At 38.4% G+C, this 22,216-nt stretch overlaps 1 protein-coding gene across 1 annotated transcript in view; it reads right to left on the bottom strand.

Moving 5' to 3' along the window:
* Positions 1-1,938: 1,938 nt before the first annotated feature.
* Positions 1,939-22,216, bottom strand: part of LOC117926222 (ABSCISIC ACID-INSENSITIVE 5-like protein 5) — a 28,230-nt gene continuing 7,952 nt past the window's right edge. Inside the window, exon 4 of the mRNA XM_034845300.1 lies at positions 1,939-2,509. Within this exon, the coding sequence (XP_034701191.1) occupies positions 2,429-2,509 (81 nt within the window). The 3' untranslated portion in view covers positions 1,939-2,428. The remainder of the gene's footprint in view (positions 2,510-22,216) is intronic.

The following is a 22,216-nucleotide window of genomic DNA, read 5'->3' as shown; positions in this document are numbered from 1 at the left end:
TTGTAGGACTTCTTAATTTTTAAGAATTAATTGCAATACGACTTCCGAATTCACCCATTACTTGGTCATATGAGTCCAATTGAATGTTAGCTTTTAAATGTTTTTGGTAATCCAACATCCTATTCATGCATTTAAATAATCCCTACCTCACCTCATCCACATTAGAGAACTTATTTTCATAGCACAATTTAGGATTAAAATAATAACCTACTGCATGTAAAGGTCGATGAAGTTGCAAAGTCCTTGCATTTATTTTTCTCCAAATTGGGCCATATTTCCTCTCCATGCCCCCACAATTAAATTAAATGCAATTTTCTCCTTGGTTGAATCCATCAACTCACAAATATAACCCATGGCTAGTCTTTACACTAAATCAAACTCTCTCAAAACACTTACTAATGGACTAGTGGTCTTAATACAAAAAACAACATGAGGCAAAACATTTGGATCAAACGACATTGTACTTTTAGCTTTTACACCTTCTACCTTTTTGGCTCATGTACTAGAACACCATTTTTAGAGGAGAACATTGTTATAAGAGCTTGTTTTTTGCTTATAAAGACTTTAGAAAGTAAGAAATGTAATAGTAAACTGTGTAATTGTTGGACAAATAAGTTTATGATTTTTTGTAAATGATCTCATCAAACTAAGAACCCAAGTATGTTCATATATAAGCTTCACCACTTGCCTAGCTCGTAAAAGTGTATTAGCTTGAACCTTTAGTTTCTCAATATCCTCTAACATCAAATCTATGCAATGAACAACACATAATTAGATGCATTATCAATAATAATTTGTACAACATTCTCCTCTTCAATTTCTTCAATCACCTCATCAAGAGGCTTGAACATCAATTATCCATTTTTTATCGTATCAAATGCATCAATTGATTTCAAAAAATCATGTACTACCAGGACTATTTACTTAAAAATTAATGCTTGTGCAATGATTAAAAGAACACTGCACCACTGCTCACTGCATGCCACGAGTGCTATTGCTAACTGCAATAAATGCTGTTGTTGGGACATGAATTGTAAAGATAAGCCCCCTCATTTTGCAAACCTAAATATTAATATCACTCTAAAGCCTATTAAGTAACAAAAAAAATACATTATAGAAATTAAAAAAAAAAAAATTCCATGAAGCATTTATGAATAGGAGAAAGTTTAATCTTCACATATTTTCGAATAGTGGTTCAAATAAGATTCAAAAAAATCTTTTATACAGAAACTATTCTTTTTCAAAGTCATCCCACCTCGAGACAATATTCAAAAGTAGGATGATAGGCTGTAAATGGGGCCAACTTTGGCAGCCAGGATCAGACTTAGGGGTAAGCCTGGAGTCAAGATTAATGATGAAGGTAACTAAATGACAAAATTGTTACCCAAGGCCAATGACAAAAAAGTCTTATCTTATTTTTTGTTAATTTGCCGTCCAAAAGGAAGAGTCTAGAATTAGATATTGTAGAGCAAGGAACGTTAAATAATATTATTTTAATAAATTCTTTTTCAAACTTAAAAATTTTAAAATTGGAGGCAACGAATTTTTTTATTTTATTTTAAATATATTAATTTATCAAAACATTTTGAAAACCAACTCACTTTTTCAATGTAAATATAAACCTTAAACAATTTTCTTCTATAATTTTAAAATAAAAATATATCCAAATAAACACTCAATGAACAATTTATGTTTTAATTTAATTTTAAAAATGAAATTGTGTAGGTTTTAGAAGGCAGTAATATTTTTATTTGAAATGTTTTTATTATGATAACTAAATATAGGACTCTGAGATACCTAGATAAAGTCCAAAACCTCATTTCCCAACTGGGCTTTTTGATGGCAGCAAGCCAAAGAAATGGGTAGATAATTTTGCCAAGAGGAATCCTCCTAAAGGGATAAATTCGAGTGATGAACTTGCGGAGAAGGCAGCACCAGTAATTTGTAAATGCATTAGGCTTCTTTGATTTAGTATTTATATAAAACATAAGTATATCAATCTTTACCTCCCCGTCTGGGGCCTTTCTATCTCTGCAAGTAAGGAGGGAGGTTTTTGGTTTTTGGTTTTTGGTTTTGACAGGTAAGAAAATCAACTAAACATTTATCAAGGATCTAGATATGGACACATTCACATTCTTCACTTCTAATCGAATTACTTCTCTTGGCTTCTACTCATCTTTCTTTACAAATGAACATCAACTGCTCCTAACAAGATACCACCAGAGGAACAACCCCATCATGACATTCTTTTTTTTTCCTCTCTCTCTATTTTTTTTTTTTTTTGGAGGTTTTTGATATAGATTTTCCTTTTCCTTTTCCTTTTCCGGAAGAAAGCGATGCTGCTCCATCCACTCTAGCTCCAGTGCCAGGCCAGAGAATGCAGTTTCTTTCTTCTATCTTATTGTTGAAAACGAATTCAGAGCCAGATCTACCACAGAACAGACTGCACTCTTCGAAGAACACGAGGTGGTCTTCGTTTCTCCCCAGCTGGAATCAGGTTCTCCATCAACTGCAAATCAAATAGAGAACAAATAGGGAGTTATAACTCGAATGAACCAAGAAATTAAAGGCTACGTTTTATATCAATCAAAGCCCAAATAAATGAAGCAAGAATGACAAAGCTGTTGGATGATAAGCTCCCTTATAGAATGCAGAGCAACATTTCAGGGAAAGGAAAAACTGATCAGAGAAGAAAACAGAAAGCCACTTTTGTTGATTTTTAATATCTGATGATTCAAAATGATGGAAAACAACTTCCTTGTATATCTTAGGATGCCCTCTCCAGAAAAAACAGAGAACCTTCATGCTAGTACAAATTCTACAGCCAACCAACATCACAGTGACAATAACGTGCAGCTTCCATTTGACAGTGTGAACATATTTAATGCCAACAAACATTTGTTAGAAAAAAAAGGCCTATATGACAATCTTCTTGCTTAGTATATATTTTATTCCCAAAATATACTTTTCTCCTAGACAAAAGAAGCAAAAATAATTTCCCTGAAAGGATCATTTAGGGACTTAGCAATCCTCCAAAAACAGAGAGAATAACAGACAGCAAGGGTGTATATGTGATACACCTTAACCTGGGAAGAAAGTACCACTGAGAAGAATAATCGTCGTCAGTTTAAACAGAACTGGCTAACATGTTTTCTCTGGTGTGGCTTTTGATGTCATGGAACAACTTTGAAGCTAGGAAAAGGGGCTATACACTGTCTTAAAAAGAGGTTTTCTTTTATAGGTAAAGATAAGTATGCATAAATTAGTAATAAAAAAAAGTACATAGCACACAAGATGCATACAATGAGCACCTAAAGGAAGGCCTTAGAAAAAAGTACACAAAAAAAAAAAACACTGTAACACTCAATAAGACCCCACCCACTACAAAATCAACAAGGCATCAAGTCTTTTTTTTTTTTCACCAAAGATATCCTTTTCTTCCCTACAAAAGAGTCATGCCAACTTAAAAGGGTATATTTCACCGAAGAAAGGATCACCCAATCTACACTAAAAAGGAAAACAAAAGGTGCCATAGAATAAGGGGTGGAGCCATTTTCAGTTCCAACATTCAAGTAAATTCATGATATTTCATCTCTTTTCAATTTCTAGTTCCAATTTTCTGTGTTCTATGATATAAGGTTGTCTCACTCCCCAGCTGTTGCATATGCCTTGCTGAAGAGGCACATGTTGTCATGCTAGTTAGAACCTTGTTGAACTGGCTGACGCTCTACTGTGATCCTTACATCACTAAATATATTGATTTCATGAGTGCTTAGGACTTGCAAACTAGTAATTGATGAATATCTAAACTTGTGAATTTGCATGGGCATTAAAACCATGAGAATGAAGTGCAAAGCTGAAAGGATTATCGTGGAGAAAAAATCTTTTCAGGTAGAGTTTGAAGGTTCGAATGGTGGAACTTGGGTATCGGTAACAGAGAGGAGCCGAGGTTTCGTAGTTTCAATAGGATTTGACATGGAGGAGTTGGATTGGCTGATGGAGCATTTGAAGAAAGCTGTGGAGGTGGAGGCTTCCAGGGGTTTTGTACGAAAGATCAGGGGCAAGACTAAGACCCTCTTGATGGAGATATGCTTCAATAACAGAGGGCGGTTCATGAGAATTACAGAATTTGTTACAAAAAGGAAACCTCTCTTTCTTGTCGTCCCCGAGGGCGTCAAAGGGAAAGGATGGGAAGATCTCAGGAAGGCAATTCTATCAGTGCAAGAGTATTCTGAACGAGACGTAGGAGCTTCGAAGGAGAAGAATGGTGATATTCAGATGAATGGGGACACTTTCAGAGGAGGACGGTCATATGCAGAAGTGGTGGCAGAGGCTGGTTTGAGGACTGGAGGTACGTGGTCAGCTGGAAAATGGGCCAGAGCTGTAATATGTGAAAGCCAAGAAAAAGTCCAAGACTGGACTCACGAAGGAAGAGCCATTGCGAGGATGATGGGGATGAAAGGAATGGTGTCCATTAACCCCATTTCCGCTTTTAAAGGATGTTTCTTTGTGAGTTCAACAAGGAGAGCGGAAAGGGTTCACGATCAGGGAAGTCTTTTAGTGAAAGGAAGAACGATTCTGCTAAGGAAATGGTCGCCTAAGGAAAATATGGTGGTTCAAGGAAAGTTCAGGAGGGGCTGGCTAGTTCTGAAAGGTCTCCCTTTCCATTTGTGGGATGAAATCCAGTTGAAGTTCATTTTGAAGCAATGGGGGAGAGTAACGAAGGTGGCAAAGGAAACTTTGAAGTTGGTGGACTTGACGAGGGTGAAGCTGTGGGTGGAGATGCTTCCAAACGTCGTGTTACCAGCGATGCTTGAGGTGGAAGATGGAGAATGGTCCTATACAGTAGCAGTTTCAGTCATCGGAGAAGACGACGATGCCGACGCTGTCACGTCTGAAATCAACTGTAGCAGGAACGAGTGGGTGAGAGTGGGTGGTTGCGTCTCTCAGTTGCCAAAAGTTGCAGAAAGGCTACGAGGCAATGTTAGGGACATCGAGTGCTACAGAAAGAGGAGTCTTCCCCGGGCACGTCATCGGCAATCAAGGATGCGTTTGGCAGAGAAAGGGGAGATAGGAGGAGGATGGAGCAGATCGGGTCCAGCTGATTTTATTGGGCCTGAGAATGAGTCCTCCTCTAAAGCCCACAAGGTTAGGGCCCAAAGTGGGATGAGGCTTAGTGGGCTTCAAGGTGGCCCAAAACCTCAAGCCCACCAGTCTGCATCGACGTCGTCCCTTTCTCCCCAGCGAGATGCTTCTCCTACAAAGGCGATCGCGAAGTTCAGTCTAGATGATGCAAGGGCCGGCGCCGAGGCTTTCTTTGGAGAAGAAGGTCGGGCCGTTGAGCTAAAGGCCCAGTCTCTTCCCAACCCTAGGCCATCGTCAGACAACACCGTGGGCTGTAAGTGTAAAGGCCTGTCGGGTTTGGGCCAAATCTTAGGAGGAATGAAGTCTTCTGAGATGGAAGTCTCGTCGCGAAGGGAAGAGATCGAAGCGAGGAAGGGGAAAGCCCCCACGGTTCACACGAGAGATGCTACGCAGGAGAAAGAGTCGGCAATCTCAAAGAAGACATGGTCTAACCTCTTCCCTCCAAGCGCCGATCGACGACAGGGAGCTCAGTGTCGCAGTGAGCCTATTATCATTCGGGGATCGTCGTCGTCAAGTAAAGACCGCATCTTGGAAGAGGAGTTTGGGATGGGTTTTCAGATGGAGCGAGAAATCATAGTGAATCCTCTCTCCAGATGTCCTCTGACTGGCAATATTTCGAAGGAGGACACCTCGGCGAGCTGCGTGGAAGTCAACCGAGGGCTATTGGGACGAGTGGGGTCTGATCCTCGTGGCTATTCAGACATGGTTTCACCGTCTAAGTCAATAACCAGAGGTAAAGGACCAAACTTTGAGGGGACTTGTGAAATTCCGGGAGCCAAAATCTTGAAGGTATGTCAGCCCTTTTCTTCTCAGCCACCCGAGTCTCCTTCTCTTCCTTTCTGTAGTCCGGATTCTCCCTTGATGAATTCCTCTGGTCCTCTTCTTCCCAATTCAGTCCCTCTTCCTCTGTCTCCTACGGAAAATCAAGGCATCTCAAATTTTTTTTATGAAAAAGGTGGTGTTGACTGTTTAAAATCTGGTGATATCCCTGACCGTGTTGAGGTGGAGAACCAGTGTGCTTTATCTAACCAGATGACCGAGTGCTGTACCCCTAAGGAATCTATTGTCAGGTCGCATAAGGAGGATTCGGATTTCCTTATTGATGGCCTGTCCCCCGGGAAAATGGCCAAAGTGCGAGAGGTATTATGCTCTCTTGACATTAAGGTGTATTCTAGGAGGAAGAATAGAGGCCCCACAGGTTATTGAGACTTGTTGGTTTTGGCTCGAAAGGATAGGGTCTTCGTGTTTTCCCATGAAAATCATAAGCTGGAACGTGAGGGGTTTGGGTTCTAGGAATAAGCGTAGGATGGTTAAAGATTTTCTTAGGTCAGAGAATCCGGATGTTGTGATGATTCAGGAAACAAAGAAGGAGAAGTGTGATAGAAAGTTTGTGGGAAGTGTCTGGACGATCAGAAATAAGGATTGGGTCGCTCTTCCGGCGTCCGGGGCATCAGGTGGGATTTTGATCATCTGGGATTCAAAAAAGCTGAGTAGAGAGGAGGTGGTAATAGGATCTTTCTCAGTCTCAGTCAAGTTCTCTTTGGACGAATGTGGACCCTTTGGATTTCTGCTGTTTATGGTCCAAATAGTCCCTCACTTAGGAAGGATTTTTGGGTGGAACTTTTTGACATATATGGATTAACTTACCCGCTATGGTGTGTGGGCGGTGATTTTAATGTCATTAGGAGAAGCTCAGAAAAAATGGGGGGTTCTAGCCTAACTCCAAGCATGAGGGACTTTGATAGTTTTATTAGAGAATGTGAGTTGATTGACCCGCCTATTCGGAATGCTTCATTCACTTGGTCGAATATGCAAGAGTCTCCCGTGTGTAAGAGATTGGACCGTTTTCTCTACTCAAATGAGTGGGGGATGCTCTTCCCCCAAGGCCTTCAAGAAGCCTTAATCAGAAGGACATCGGATCATTGGCCAATTGTTTTGGATACCAACCCGTTTATGTGGGGGCCAACACCTTTTAGGTTTGAGAATATGTGGTTACAACACTCTAAATTCAAGGAGAATTTTAAAGATTGGTGGAGTGGGTTTCAAGGAAATGGATGGGAAGGTCATAAGTTCATGAGGAGACTTCAATATGTTAAAGCTAAATTGAAGGAGTGGAATAAGTTTTCTTTTGGAGAGCTTAAAGAAAAAAAAAAAGTATTCTCAATGATTTAGCTAACTTTGATGCCATTGAGCAGGAAGGGGGTCTCAATCCTGATTTGTTAAGCCAAAGAGCCTCAAGAAAAGGGGAGCTAGAGGAATTAATATTGAGGGAGGAAATTCATTGGAGACAAAAAGCCAAAGTGAAATGGGTCAAGGAAGGGGATTGCAATTCTAAGTTTTATCATAAAGTGGCTAATGGCAGGCGGAATAGGAAATACATCAAGGAGTTGGAGGATGAGAGGGGCTTAGTGCTGAAGAACGCCGAGAGTATCACAGAGGAGATCTTACAGTACTTTGAAAAGCTTTACACAAATCCTACAGGAGAGTCTTGGGGTGTTGAAGGATTAGATTGGTCCCCTATCTCGAATGAGAGTGCGCTAAGGTTAGACTCCCCTTTCACTGAAGAAGAGATTTATAAGGCCATTTTTCAGTTGGATAGGGACAAGGCTCCGGGGCCAGATGGCTTTACTATTGCCGTATTCCAAGAGTGTTGGGATGTGATTAAGGAGGATTTGGTGAGAGTGTTCGCGGAATTTCATAGGAGTGGAATTATCAATCAAAGCACTAATGCCTCTTTCATTGTTCTAATACCCAAAAAGAGTCTGTCAAAGAGAATATCAGACTTTAGACCCATTAGTTTGATTACTAGTCTCTACAAGATAATAGCCAAAGTGCTTTCAGGGCGTCTAAGAGGGGTTTTACATGAGACCATACACTATACTCAAGGCGCTTTTGTTCAAGGGAGACAAATATTGGACGCGGTTCTTATAGCGAATGAGATAGTGGATGAGAGAAGAAGGTCAAGGGAGGAAGGTGTCGTATTCAAAATAGACTTCGAAAAGGCATACGATCACGTGAAGTGGGATTTTTTGGATCACGTGTTAGAAAAGAAGGGGTTCAGTCCTAGATGGAGGAAATGGATGAATGGATGCTTATCTTCGGTATCTTATGCAATCTTGGTGAATGGTAGTGCTAAAGGGTGGGTTAAGGCATCAAGAGGATTGAGACAAGGCGACCCTTTATCCCCTTTTTTGTTTACCTTAGTCGCAGATGTACTGAGTAGGATGCTTATGAGAGCTGAGGAAAGAAATTTGATGGAGGGTTTCAGGGTGGGTAGGAATAGAACTAGGGTGTCCCATTTGCAATTTGCTGATGACACCATATTCTTTTCTAACTCAAGGGAGGAAGAGCTGCAGACTCTGAAGAGTCTTTTGTTAGTGTTTGGGCACATTTCTGGGCTCAAGGTCAATCTTAACAAGAGTAGTATTTATGGCATCAATCTTGATCAGGTTCATCTTTCAAGATTGGCTGAGATGCTCGATTGTAAGGCGTCTGGATGGCCTATTCTTTATCTGGGTCTCCCCTTGGGCGGGAACCCTAAGGCGCATGGCTTTTGGGATCCAGTGATTGAGAGAATCTCAAGTAGATTAGATGGGTGGCAAAAGGCCTACTTATCCTTCGGGGGGAGGATAACTCTTATCCAATCTTGTCTTACCCAGTTGCCAAGTTACTTCCTTTCCTTATTCAAAATTCCCGCTTCAGTGGCTGCAAAAATCGAGAGGTTGCAAAGGGATTTTTTATGGTCAGGGGTTGGGGAAGGCAAAAGGGATCATTTAGTGAGGTGGGATGTGGTGTGCAAACCGAAGGCAATAGGGGGTTTGGGTTTGGGGAATATTTCTTGGAGGAATCTCGCTCTTCTAGGGAAATGGTTATGGAGGTACCCTAGAGAGGGTTCAGCTCTTTGGCATCAGGTCATTTTAAGCATTTATGGTGCTCACTCTAATGGTTGGGATGCTAACACTCTAGTCAGATGGTCACACCGCTGTCCTTGGAAGGCTATTGCTCAAGTCTTTCAGGGGTTTTCTTTGATTACTCGGTTCGTGGTAGGAAACGGGGAAAGAATTCGGTTCTGGGAAGATTTGTGGCGGGGGGACCAACCTTTGGGAACCCAATATCCAAGACTATTTAGAGTAGTTGTGGATAAAAACATTTCTATTTCTTCAGTTCTCGGTCCATCTCGGCCTTTCTTGTGGAATTTGAATTTCCGCCGTAACCTGTCAGACTCTGAGATTGAGGACTTAGAAGGCCTCATGCGCTCTCTTGATGATTTGTATCTCTCTCCTTCGGTCCCAGATGCTAGATTATGGCCATTATCCTCTTCAGGGCTTTTTTCAGTCAAATCCTTTTTTCTAGCATTATCTCAATCTTCTGGATCTCCTCAGAACTTTCCTTCAAAGTTCGTGTGGAAGTCTCAAGTTCCTTTCAAAGTGAAGTCCTTTGTCTGGTTAGTGGCACACAAGAAGGTGAATACTAATGACATGTTGCAAGTGAGAAGACCCTACAAGGCCCTTAGTCCTGATATTTGTATCCTGTGCATGAAGCACGGGGAATCAGCAGATCACCTTTTTCTGCATTGTTCCTTGACGATTGGGTTGTGGCACAGGTTATTTCAGTTAGCTAAGATGGATTGGGTTTCTCCAAGGAGCATATATGACATGATGTCCATCAAATTTCAAGGCTTCGGTAATTCTAAGAGAGGGGTAGTCTTGTGGCAAGCTGCGAGCATAGCTCTAATTCGGGTTGTGTGGTGGGAAAGAAACGCAAGGATTTTCGAGGATAAAGCAAGGAATTCAGAGTCCCTTTGGGACTCTATAGCTTTCCTTGCTTCCCTTTGGGCTTTCTGTTCCAAGGCATTTAAGGGGACTCCCCTTAATGTGATTCAGTTGGATTGGATAGCGGTGTGTTCTCCTTAGGGATTGGTCCTTAGTGGGAGTTCTTTTGTTTTTGTGTTTTTTCCTGTATTTTAGTTGTCTTTGGTGGGAGGATTTCTCATCCTTCTTCTTGTACTTCTTTTTATATTAATATATCTTTGTGGCGTTTCCAATCAAAAAAAATAAGTGGGTTTCCAATCAAAAAAAATGTGTAAAAGAAGGGATTTGATTCCTGGATCTACGATTTTGAATAAAAATGAATGGCTACCATTAGGCTATACAAATACTTGAATGTTATTCAGCACCGCCTCCTCCCCCGAAATAAATTTCATATCCTAGCCCCCTAACCTTTCTTTCTAGCTCCACCATTACATAGAATCGAGCAGTGAAGAAGTAAGGGATCAATAGATTCCCCCTCCAGTTTGAAAAGATAGCATCTATTCATTAGTGGTTGCCCTTGTTTTGGAGATTATCTAAAGTCAAAACTGTTCCCCAACTGGCTTCCTATGCAAAAGAACTCACTTTGGATGGGAGCCACGGGTTGCAGATAATGTTCATTGGCAAATGGACAGCCCTCCCCACTTCTAAGGCCGAGTAGAAAAATTTGACTAAAAACAGTAATGTTTTTTAGCCTTTTTTCCAAATCACCTTGTCAGTATCTTCTTCTAACCGCCTTTGCTCGCAATATGGAGAAAAAGGTCTCAACAACGTCCAACTCCCAATCATTAAAATGCCTAGTGAAGGTACGAAATCCAATGTCCCATCCCTTCTAAGTCTTCCTACAAACCCACCACCCAGGCCTCCTTTGACATAGCCAACATATATAAAGAGGGAAAGGAGTTACATAAGGGCTCCTTTTATCCATCCAAAACTTAATTCTTTTGCCATTACCCACTTCAAAAGAGGTTCTAGTAAAGAAAAGATCCCATCCCTTCCTAATAGCATTCCAAACATCAACCCCATAACCACCTCTAACTTCACAAGAGTGCCAACCTGCACCTTCCTTCCCATACTTTCCTTCTATAATTTGCTTCCAAAAAAACTTTTCCATCAACAACATATCTACAACTCCACTTACCAAGGAGGGCCCGATTCAGAAAAGAGAGACTTCTAATGCTCAAGCCCCTCTTTCTCTTACATGTGCAAACAATTGACCAACTAACCAAATGAGGCTTTTTCTCCAAAGTCCCACCGCCTCAAAGAAAGTCCCTTTGAATCTTCTCTAATCTCAATTTGACTTTTTAGGATTACAAAAAAAGACATGTAATATATTGGCAAGGTTGGAAAAGTACTTATCATGTAGCTCCCCCTTTGAAAATTTTTTCCACATTACAGTTCTACAAAACTTCTCTTCCACTTCGTCCCAAATTGCTTTTGATTTGCAAGGGGCTCCCCAAAGGCAAATCCTAGGTAAGTAGAAAGAATTTTTCCCACCTTGCATCCTAATTCCATTGCCAAAACTACATTTGTAACCCCTCCAATTGGAATGAATTCACTTTTTATAGATTAATTTTAAGCCTTGATAATGCTTCAAACAATATTAGCAACCAACTTAGATGAACCAATGATCTAGGGAGTCCTCACGAAAGACCAAAGTATCATCTATAAACAAAAGATTCGGCAACTCCACCCCCTCCCTCTCACCCTAAAACTTGACAAGTAACCCCCCCTCCATAGTTATCTCCAATAGACGATTCAACACCCCCATAGCCAAAACAAACAAAAAAGGAGGATCCCTTTGTCTCAACCCTCTCGAGCTATGAAAGAAACCAAAAGGAGTCCTAGGATATGCACCAGAGAATCTAACAAATCAATTTTTGGCCAAAACCCATTTTTTCCATAACTACTAGCAAGAAAGCCCAATTGACATGGTCATAGGCATTTTCAATGTCCAATTTACAAATGACACCACTAGAATCCTTCAACATTGAATCAATTGCTTCATTCCCTATAAGGACCGCATCTAAAATTTGTCTCCCCTCTACAAATGCATTTTGAAACTTGGACACCACTTTTCCCATAACTTTCTTTAATCTAATTGACAACACCTTTGCTAGAACTTACAATTACAAATGTCGCTGCATATAGAACATGACAAGGAATTATGCTTATCAAAAGCCTGTATAACTTATATAAACAAAAGCATTCCACCATATGCTTACATATGAACAGAACAGCAGATTTTGTTTTTTATTACAACATAATATTTGAAGTGAGTCAATTTTCATGATTTATAGAGGATTCTTTTTGGTTTTAGGACATGTTTCAGGTTTTCTTTTCCTCTATATAATGATTAATGGTGGGAATGGTTTCTATACTGGATCACAGGCTGTAAGTTGCACTAGTCTGAACTGAGCTAGGTTAAGCTTAATTGGGGACAGCCTGATCTCAGTCTAAGCACAAGGCAGTTAATATTGATCATCTACTCCAATCCCATGGAAGTATGATGGGATGAGCTTGAGGCTGAGTTCTAGCCTGAAAAACTCAATAAACAAAATACATGCACACTGGGAGACAACTACCCTTGAGTCTGGTTTGTTTTGCTTGGTTTGGTTTTGTATTGTAGCTTTGTTTTCGGCTTTTGATTAGTGTGTGTGTATTAAGAATTCTTCTAGCTTTTTTTAATTAAATCATTGGAATGACACCTCATCCTCTCACTTCCTCACTAGGGGAATAGTTTTATAATTTTTTAACTAGAATTTAATAGTCTTTATTCACTTTGTGGACTTAGACAAAACAAGGTAATAATGTCGTAGGGGGATGTTCCCAACAAAAGGAAGGAATATAGTGTTCACCTTTCCTGCTAGGGGGTAAAAATCTGTATGGAATTCCCCAGTTTTTCATTAAAAAGGAAAAAAGAAAGGATAAAGTCAAAATCTCTTATGTCATAAATATATCATAGCCAAATCCTCTACACCAAATTAATTTTATGTACAATGCATCAATTGTGCCAAGCTTACAACTTAAGAACTGGGACTGTAACCAATACGGAATCTCTTTTTAGAACTCTCAATATGAGTACCAAGGTTCAGTTGAAAATACATAGGAATATACACATAGATTGTCTATAAGCATAGATAGATTGTGTAAATACACATAAATAGATTGTTTACACTTGACATAAATTTTATATGCCAACTCCATTTCAGCAATTGTCAGTTCCCACTACTTTGGTCTTTCACTTATTAAAGATCTTAAATGATTTACCAAGTTGCAACTAACCTTTGTCCATTATAACTGAGGATGACATGTGCTGCTGTAGTCCCTAACCTTTTGCAAAGTATTCTCCAGAAATGACACAAATCTTAATGTCTTAGTTTAAGATAAATGAACGAGTTACCCATGCATTATTGACCACCTCAAGCCAATTTTGAGAACTTATTGACCAGTAGAAAAATACAAAACCAACTTTCCTAGTGATAGTAGATATTCCTTGAACAAATAAAACCTATGCCCAAATTTTTACATGTATGTGCCAACCATTGAAGACCAGTATTTTCTGTCTAATACTTGAACACCTGACAAATACAACAACTGCATAGAGCATACGACACTGCATAACAAAAAAGTACCTCTACTCGACTATCATTGTCATCTTTGTCTGACAAAAATTACCTGCCATTCTATGCAACTTGATGATAATGCTCTTCAAATAATCTCCAGAAATGCACACAACTGATTCCCATGGAACAGATTGTCATGAAGCACAAACCAAAAGGTAGTATGTGTTTTGTCATCCATACATTCTTTTCATATCAACTTAAAAGTAAGCATTAATCGACAAAAACCCACAATAATGTAGATGTGTGCCATGGAAAGTGTAGCAATTTATCAGCTACCTTGTTTTTAATTCCTGATCTGTGCTTAAGGGTAAACGTGTATGGTTGCAACCAAACTGACACCATCTATAATGTGAATTCATTTCAAATGTTTCAATGCTTCCTGGTAAGAAAAGAACACAAGTTCCCCTTGGATTAATTAATGCTATTAGTGGTTAAGATCCAGAACAATAGCATAAGTTGACAACACACATGAAACATCAAGATGATGCATCATTCAACTTCCCACAGTAGAAAGCAACAAAGTGTCCTTGACTTAGAAGGGCTCCAATGCCTAAGAGGCATCTTAATAAACCTTGAAAACCTTATTTAAGCCCACGAAAGCTAAAAGACTGAATCGCTAGTCACCTTGATTTTGACAAGAGGGAAACTTCCCCAACTTTATCCAGCCAATCAATTTTTCCTTCATGTAATTAATGGCAAGTGCAAACATAATGCTAAAATTTTGGATAAACCTCTGAAAATTTGAACCAAGACCATGAAATCACAACACAGCACTAATAGAGTTTAGTGTAGGAAAACTCCAAATGGCTTCCTTGTACTAAATTAACATGCCACAAAAAGTAAAAAAGGTATCAATCATGACAATTCACTTATTAAGATTGATTTACAAATTGTTCTCCATGAGGTTACCAGCACCAACTACAAATGTGTCAAATCATCATAATGATTCAAGTTATAAACCAGAAGATTTTAGAAATAAACAAGGACAAATTTTCCAATGAAAGATCATAAACACTAGATCATCACACATGAAGATGCTTGGTAATTTGATAATCCAAATAGAACTACGAATCATTCATGAAGATAACCGTGACTTTAGAAGGCGGTCATCCATCCAACCACAGGTTGAATATGAACTGATGATACCCACATCTGTAGTCAATCTTGGAGAATTTTCGTGCCATCACCATTTCACAAATCAAGCATATGATCAAGATGAGGTATGGAAAACCTATACTAAATGATAACTTGAATCTAGTTAATAGTGCAATTCTGGGTGAAAGGATAGGCCATGGAGATATTTCCCCAGTCTCCTATTCATCCTCAGGTTGAGTATGGATTGATGATAACCACCTCTATGACCAATCTAGGAGAAAAACCCTATCAAGAATGCTGCATATTATCAAGATAAGGTATGGAAAACATTTAGTAAGTAATTCAGGCACACCTTTAAATGCAGCACTTCACTGTGTAAGACTATCATATAATGAGCTAGGTATCACAAGTAACCCCTAATTTTTCCAAGTGAGTTCCCCCCCACCCAAAAAAGGAACCTATAGAGGAATTTTGACCTCTTTGTTCGGTCCTTAGTAAAAAGGACAAATTACATTTTTTCTCAGATTCACCCACAAAATGAAGCATTCCAACGAGGATTTCTTGACCTCCTTTATGACTTTTGACTTCAGTATGCTTGATTTGCATATTAATACTTCAAACTTAGAGAATCATTCTATCTTTAAAGAAAGCATACATGTTCTCTCAATTTTTGATTGTCTTGTCATACTACCGAGGATGGTAAAATAAGATATACTCCTCAAGTGTGCAACATGAATACAAACTGTCCCTATAATACTTGATAGAAAAAGTTTACCATACAATGTGATGTGATAGTTATGTCATTGACCAAGAAAGGTTGTAAGGTTAATGTAAATTTTCAGCTTCTGAGTGCAGCTTATGAAACCACCTCTTCAAAAACCAAGTTCTCTATCTTCCACCATCTACAGCTAGACTCTCCAAGAGCTGAGCAAAAAGCATGAATGATATTCTAATACATAACCTTCCTATCGTTCTCAAGTACCTTAGATGAAACCACTGAATGATGGATGAGAACTGCTGGTCCAAGACATTCGTAAACTGAATTCTATTACTTGAACCAAGAGAGATTGTAAGGATGGTGTAATCTTCCAGTTTTTTAGTGCAGCATATCTACCATCTCTTACGAAACTAGGTTCTCAGTACTTCCACTGTCAATAACTAGCAAGCATGACTTTTCAACCAGCTGTGCAAAATTTTGGAGGACATTTTACTGTATCCCCCCATCTTTCTCAAGAACGCAAGGAGAAATCATTGATCATTATTTTATTTTATTTATTTTGATAGTCAAAAGGATATGTATAGAAAAGTATCTAAAAAATGAGGAAGCACACCCAATGCATACAAAAGGCACCATAACCGAAAAAAAGCCCAACCAAACATACAAAGCACCCTCAGCAAAACTTAGAGTGCACCATCCCCAGTTTTACCAATCAATGAAGTCCAATAAAGAACAAGACACCATCCCTAATGGAATTTAAGATGACTCCATAAGAATTTTAATGAAGCCCTCCTTTAGATGTTGATCAGAAAGCTCCTCATTGAAAATGTGATAATTGTGCTCTCTCCAAATGCACCAAAACAACCAAATAAATTATCCATCAAACCTTCTTCCTGCTGTTATCCATGCCCCGAGCTTTAAAACCCAAAAGAAGCTCTCTAACTGTCTTTGGGAGAACCCACTTTTCAGTCCAAAAATTACAAGTAAAAGCTCCCATAACATCTGAGCTCTGCTGCAAAAAATCAGAATATAATTTGCAGTCTCCTCACTGGCTTTACAAAGTTACCATCTATTTACTAATGTCCACCTGCTTCATGAGTAGGTCCATGGTTAGAATCTTCTTGCATGCCATCTGCGAAGCAATAAAGCAAGTCCTCATCGGACACAGATGCCCCAAATCTCTTTGGAAGGGCAATTTAATAAAACTTCAAATGAAACCTCTCTTCTCAAACCCCCCACCCCTAACATGAGGCTACCCTCACCTACTCCTTACAACCTCACAAGATGAACGAGCTCCACAAATTTAACCAGTCTCAATCTCCAAATCCTGAAAGTGCCTCATGAAGCTAGAGCTCCAATGAGCTCAACCTTCACCCTCCATCCAAAAATCTACCACTAGCATTTTTAACCAAGACCCAACCATATAGCAACAGAAAAGACCCTTTCAAAGAGCATTCCCCAACCCACCTATCCAACCACAACTTAGTTATCCCATTTCCAACCAAAATAAAGGTCCTAAGGCTGAATTCAACTCAACCTCCTCTAATCAAGGATTAAAGTTTCACCATTTATTGCTGAAAATTTGGATTTCAGCGTGAATAGAAACAATTTCAAGGCCCGAAATTAGGCCCATCAAATTTTCAGCAATTAATCACCAATTTTTGCAAAATTTCAAAATATTCCCTATTAATCACCAATAGATTGGTGATTTTCTTGGCACCTCAGCTATTTTTTCATGGCGCAATTTGTTGTGCTCAAACATGAGCCCTATTGTGTAGAATGGTGACACTTTGCCACCTGGGCAAGTTTACTCTTGTTGTAATACATACAATTAATATACATAACCTTTATTTGTGACAAATCTATGTAGTCTTCAAATTCCATTTAATTGATTATTGAAAATATAAAACCGTAATTAAGTTCAAGATAAACAAAAATTGTATATAAAGTTATAAACATTTTTTAAATAAAAGTAATTATACATATATCATCATTTCTTTTATATCCTTGTATGTATCTAAGCTAGATATATCATCATTTTAGTATTAAATATATTTTAAATTTTTGCATATTATTGTTGAGTGTTACAAATTTTATCATACATTGTTTTTTTCTTTTTTTGATAAAAAAATTCCAATATGTGTATTATTTTTATCATTTGTTGGAGTTTTTTTTTTCAATATTTCTATGAGTTCTAATCAATTTCCTTCTCATAAGTATTTTTTCTCGGATTTCTGTCTGATATCCTTTGATATTTTCGTATTTTCCTATATTTTAATTCTTAACTCTAATAGCCTTCCGTAACCCCACTCTAAATGCCTTCCTCACCTCTTCTTTTGTACACCATCCACCATTTAAATCTCCAAACTTTCCTTGAATGATCTTTTCTCCACAATCTATTATGCTCAACAACATATTTCCATAACCATTGCCAACAAAAACTTTATTTAATAAAGTGTCAAAATTTCTAATTCCCAACTCTAGTCTCCTTTTGCCCAAGCACATAGTAGGCTAATTCCCTAGACGCATCTTTCTTCCCTTCACATGATCCTCCCATAAGAAGCCCATTTGGATCTTTTCTAATATAAGTTTCACCTTCTTATGAATGATAAATAAGGACATGAGATAAATTGATAGACTCAAAAAGTGTACCTTTAGAGAGAGTCATTATCCTCCCTTTAGATAGTTATTGTTTCTTCCAAGAAACTAATCTTCTTTCAAAGCACCCCTGAATTAGGTTCCACAGCGCACATGACTTGTGAAAAGCTCTTAGAGGAATACCTATATAGGTAGCAAGAAATCTTCCTACACTACAACCCAAATAAGAAAGTTAATCTCTCCACCCACAACACCTTGCCTATTCAGATTATTTTGCTTTTTTGCAAATTGGTTTTTCAACCAAACACAAACTCAAATCAAATTAATATCCATCTCAAATCTCTCAACTACTTCTCATTAGCCTCACAAAATAATAAAGCATCATTAGCAAAAAGGAGGGGAGACTTCCATCCCTATTCCACCACTTCTTCCTACCTTAAAGCCTCTTAGAAAACCTCCTTGCATTACCTTTGAAGGAGACAACCTAGGGCTTCCATAACCAAGAAAAGATAATAAGATAGTGAATCATCTTGGTACAAACCCTTGCAGATTCGGAAAAAATCCTGGGGTATCATTTACCAAAACTGATAGTCTTGCTATAGATATGCAATAATGTATCTACCCCACCCATCCATGTTCAAAACCCATTTTATGGGCCACCTGTCTTAAATACCTATCAGAAACCCTTGGCCCCAGAAAAAATTGCCAATAACAACCTACCTCCATGAGTCATACATTTAGGATCCTCCTTATCATCCTCATCATCCTGGAATTCTTCCTCAATTTTCAGATCACTTTTCTTTGTCAACATACTCATCATCTTCCACACCATTGTAACCCTATTGCCTTTGGTTTGACCACCAAATTTGTTTAGAGGAGATAACGTTTACATTAGCAGTATGGAAGGTGGCAGTCAAGTTTGTTACACATAAAACACTTAAAGATGGTTTTCTAATGTCTAAGCCCCAATGTTAGCGGATCCACTTTCAGGTTAGAACTTGGGATCTTCCAAGTTGGGTTTATTAACAAACTCACATTTGCCAAATAAGAGCCAAATTTTGCATCATTGCTTCTTGTCTCATTTCAGCAAGCTAGCATACCCCTTGCCAAGGTGTTCCTTTTGTCAAAATTTTGTGGCCAATACTTTTCCATTGTTAATTCCAAGTGACAAGCATCATCCACCATCATTAGTTAGAGTTAAGACATCCCATTAGTTATTTAATAAGACAATCTAGTCATGGTCAAATGCAACTACCTGATAGAACTACTCTATGTTTTTTTTTTAAAATCAATAAAAAAATATGTATTAAATATTGATAAAGGAATACATAAGAAGGATGACAAAATCCTCCCTGAAATTACAACAAACTAATAAAAAATGTATGATTGAAACTCCAATATACCAGGGAGACCCATACATCAGCATATTACCCACATGGGAATATACAAAAAGAGCATCACATCACTCCAAGATCAAATAAATTTCTCTGTCCAAAAGAAACCTAATCAATGCTCCTCTCTTTGTTAACCAACCCCTTTTGATCTACACACTGAATACAGTTGATCAGAATTGAGAAGAATGCCCTAACTTTGTCCGATGCATGAGGCCTAAAAGGAGGAATAGAAATGAATTTTCATAGTCTTTGAAGTCCTTACTTTGTCCTAAAAAATTCTAGCATTTCTTTCTTGCCAAACACCCAAATGGTGCTCTCCAATCCAACACATTAGATGGTCATCAATTCACATATACTCCTATGGGGAACTCAATCTAATTTGTCTAGTTTGAATAGTCTAGCCATATCCCCAAATTAACTGACAATATAAGAAAAGATAACCATTTCTCCACTCTCCATACACAAGATGCAATAATTAGGACTAAGGTCTTTTTAAGACCTTCTCAACTGTAGCATATCATTGTTCACATTTTTGTCGTTGCCTTATGGAGCTTTTGACAAAGCCTTGTTAAGGATGGAAAATTAATGTTGAATCTTCTCTATCAATTGTCTTCATGTAATGAACTACGATGCATGAGCTATTGAAGTTGTCACCACCAAAAAATGGTGGTTCCTTTTAATTTCACTGTGGTAATTTAACTTCAATTTGTTATGGAAATTTAACTTCATAATCTTAAATTCTTCAAGAAGATCCTTCCACTTAAAGAAGTGATCCATATTTTAAACCCATTCAAGAAATTTTCCCAATCATAACCTTGAACCTTTCAAGACTATATTGCAACTTTGTTGCAAGACTTGGTTGACCTTCCATGGCCACACCGTGAATCTCATTAAAGTGTTCATTTTCTTGCCCTACAAGATTATCTCTAAGCAATTAGCCTCTACCTCCACCAAGATCCATAGAACTTGAATTGGCCAAAACGGATCTAACACCTTGATTTTAAATCCTAAACACTAACTAAATGCTTGACTCCTAAAGGAACTATGAATTCTAAATGGTCCTTGTGACACCAAGAGAAATTGGAAGCATTAATGGACCCTTCTAGGCGCCTTAAAATTTGCAAATGATACAACTTCTAAACCACCATCTGAAACTTAACTTTATACCCACTATGATTTCATTGGGAGTTAATTGGGAAAACCAAAAGAAATTAAAAATAATAATAATAGATGTTCCCAACAATATTAACAACCATAGCTACATGATAAAATAGAAAATTTGCCTAATCCTAATGAACCACAAGTAGGGTAAACTAAACCTTTGAGAGAACAAATGCAAAGTAACTAAAAGAACTAAGCTGATTTCTTTTCACTGTTCTTGTAGGTAACTAACAAATTGCAAGAATCCTAAACACAGGCTCTAAAGTATACAAAAAACCAAGTTATACAAGCATTTTAATATAACCAAATCACACAAGTATTTTAGGCATACTTAAACCAACCATTTTAGAAATAGTTGAAGCACTTCTCTCTCTCTCCATCGGCAAAAAACAAATACTTAACATGTTTCCAAAAATAAATTAAAATAAGCACAATGCAGCAAAAAGATGATGTTTTCTTTAAGAAAAACTCTTTTTCTTTTCTTTTTTTTTTTTTTTTTTTGATGGATAAACACAATAAACACTACATTAATTAGAAAAAGGAAGTCCGGAAAGCAACCTAAGGCATACAAGAAGTATATAATAGGTGCCAAAAGGCCAAAAAGAGGAAAACAAAAACCTCACCTGCCCTCACCTAGAGCCCAACCAATCAAAAAAGTCGATTAAAGATAAAAGGCAAGCATCTATATACAACTTTGTCCAAGACCATAAACTACACACAAAAGAATAATTCAATCTATGTACTGAAAACTCTTCATTGTCAAACGCTATCCTATTTCTTTTTTTCCACACTGCCCAAAAAAGACATAAAGGAGCCAGCTTTCAAGCTTTTTTTGCACGCCTTGCCCACAAAGGACCCAAGCCAACCAAGGAGAGTCTCCCTTACCGAATAAGGGAGAACCCAAGTCACCCCAAAGAGAGCGAATAATAACTCCCACAAAACTCTAGTCTTCGTGCGGTGAATTAAGATGTGATTAGTACACTCTTCTTCAGCTAGACAAAAGAAACATCTATTGGCAAGGGACCGATCCCTTCTTTTAAGTTGATCCAAAGTTAAAATTTTCCCCCATGAGGCTTCCCAAGCAAAAAAAAAACCCACTCTTGGAGGAACATAAGGGCTCCAAATTAATTTTCTTGAAAACTGGACTGTACTTCCCGACTCCTCAGCACTATAAAGAGACTTAACTGTGAAAAACCCACTTTTTGTCTTTTTCCAAATCACCCTATCCTCCATTTCTGCACTAACTCTAATTCCTTGAATTGTCAAGAGCAACCGCTCCACCAAGACTACCTCCCAATCATTGAAAGCCCTCAGAAAACGAGGACTCCAACTCCCCCCCTTCAACCGAAGAGTCCCACACCTCCGCCACCCACTCCTCTTTAGAAACCGCCAAAGAAAACAAAGAAGGGAAAGAGTTGCACAAAGCCTCACCACCACACCAAGAATCCAACCAAAATTTGGTTCTTCTTCCATTACCCATGGAAAACCCAATGTAGTTGCTCAACCAAGAACCTTCCTTTCTAATCTCCTTCCACAACCCCACACCAAAACCCTACCACCCCCCTTCTTCCACTCCGTACTTCTTACTAATTACTTGATACCAAAGAGCCTCCTTTTCTACCATAAAGCGCCAACTCCATTTACCCAAAAGAGCTCTATTAAGAGTAGAGA

This window comes from Vitis riparia, chromosome 12 (assembly GCF_004353265.1).
Source record: "Vitis riparia cultivar Riparia Gloire de Montpellier isolate 1030 chromosome 12, EGFV_Vit.rip_1.0, whole genome shotgun sequence".
NCBI lineage: Eukaryota > Viridiplantae > Streptophyta > Magnoliopsida > Vitales > Vitaceae > Vitis > Vitis riparia.
The sequence above is the reverse complement of the archived record's forward strand: the minus strand, read 5'-3'. Positions and strand labels throughout refer to the sequence as shown.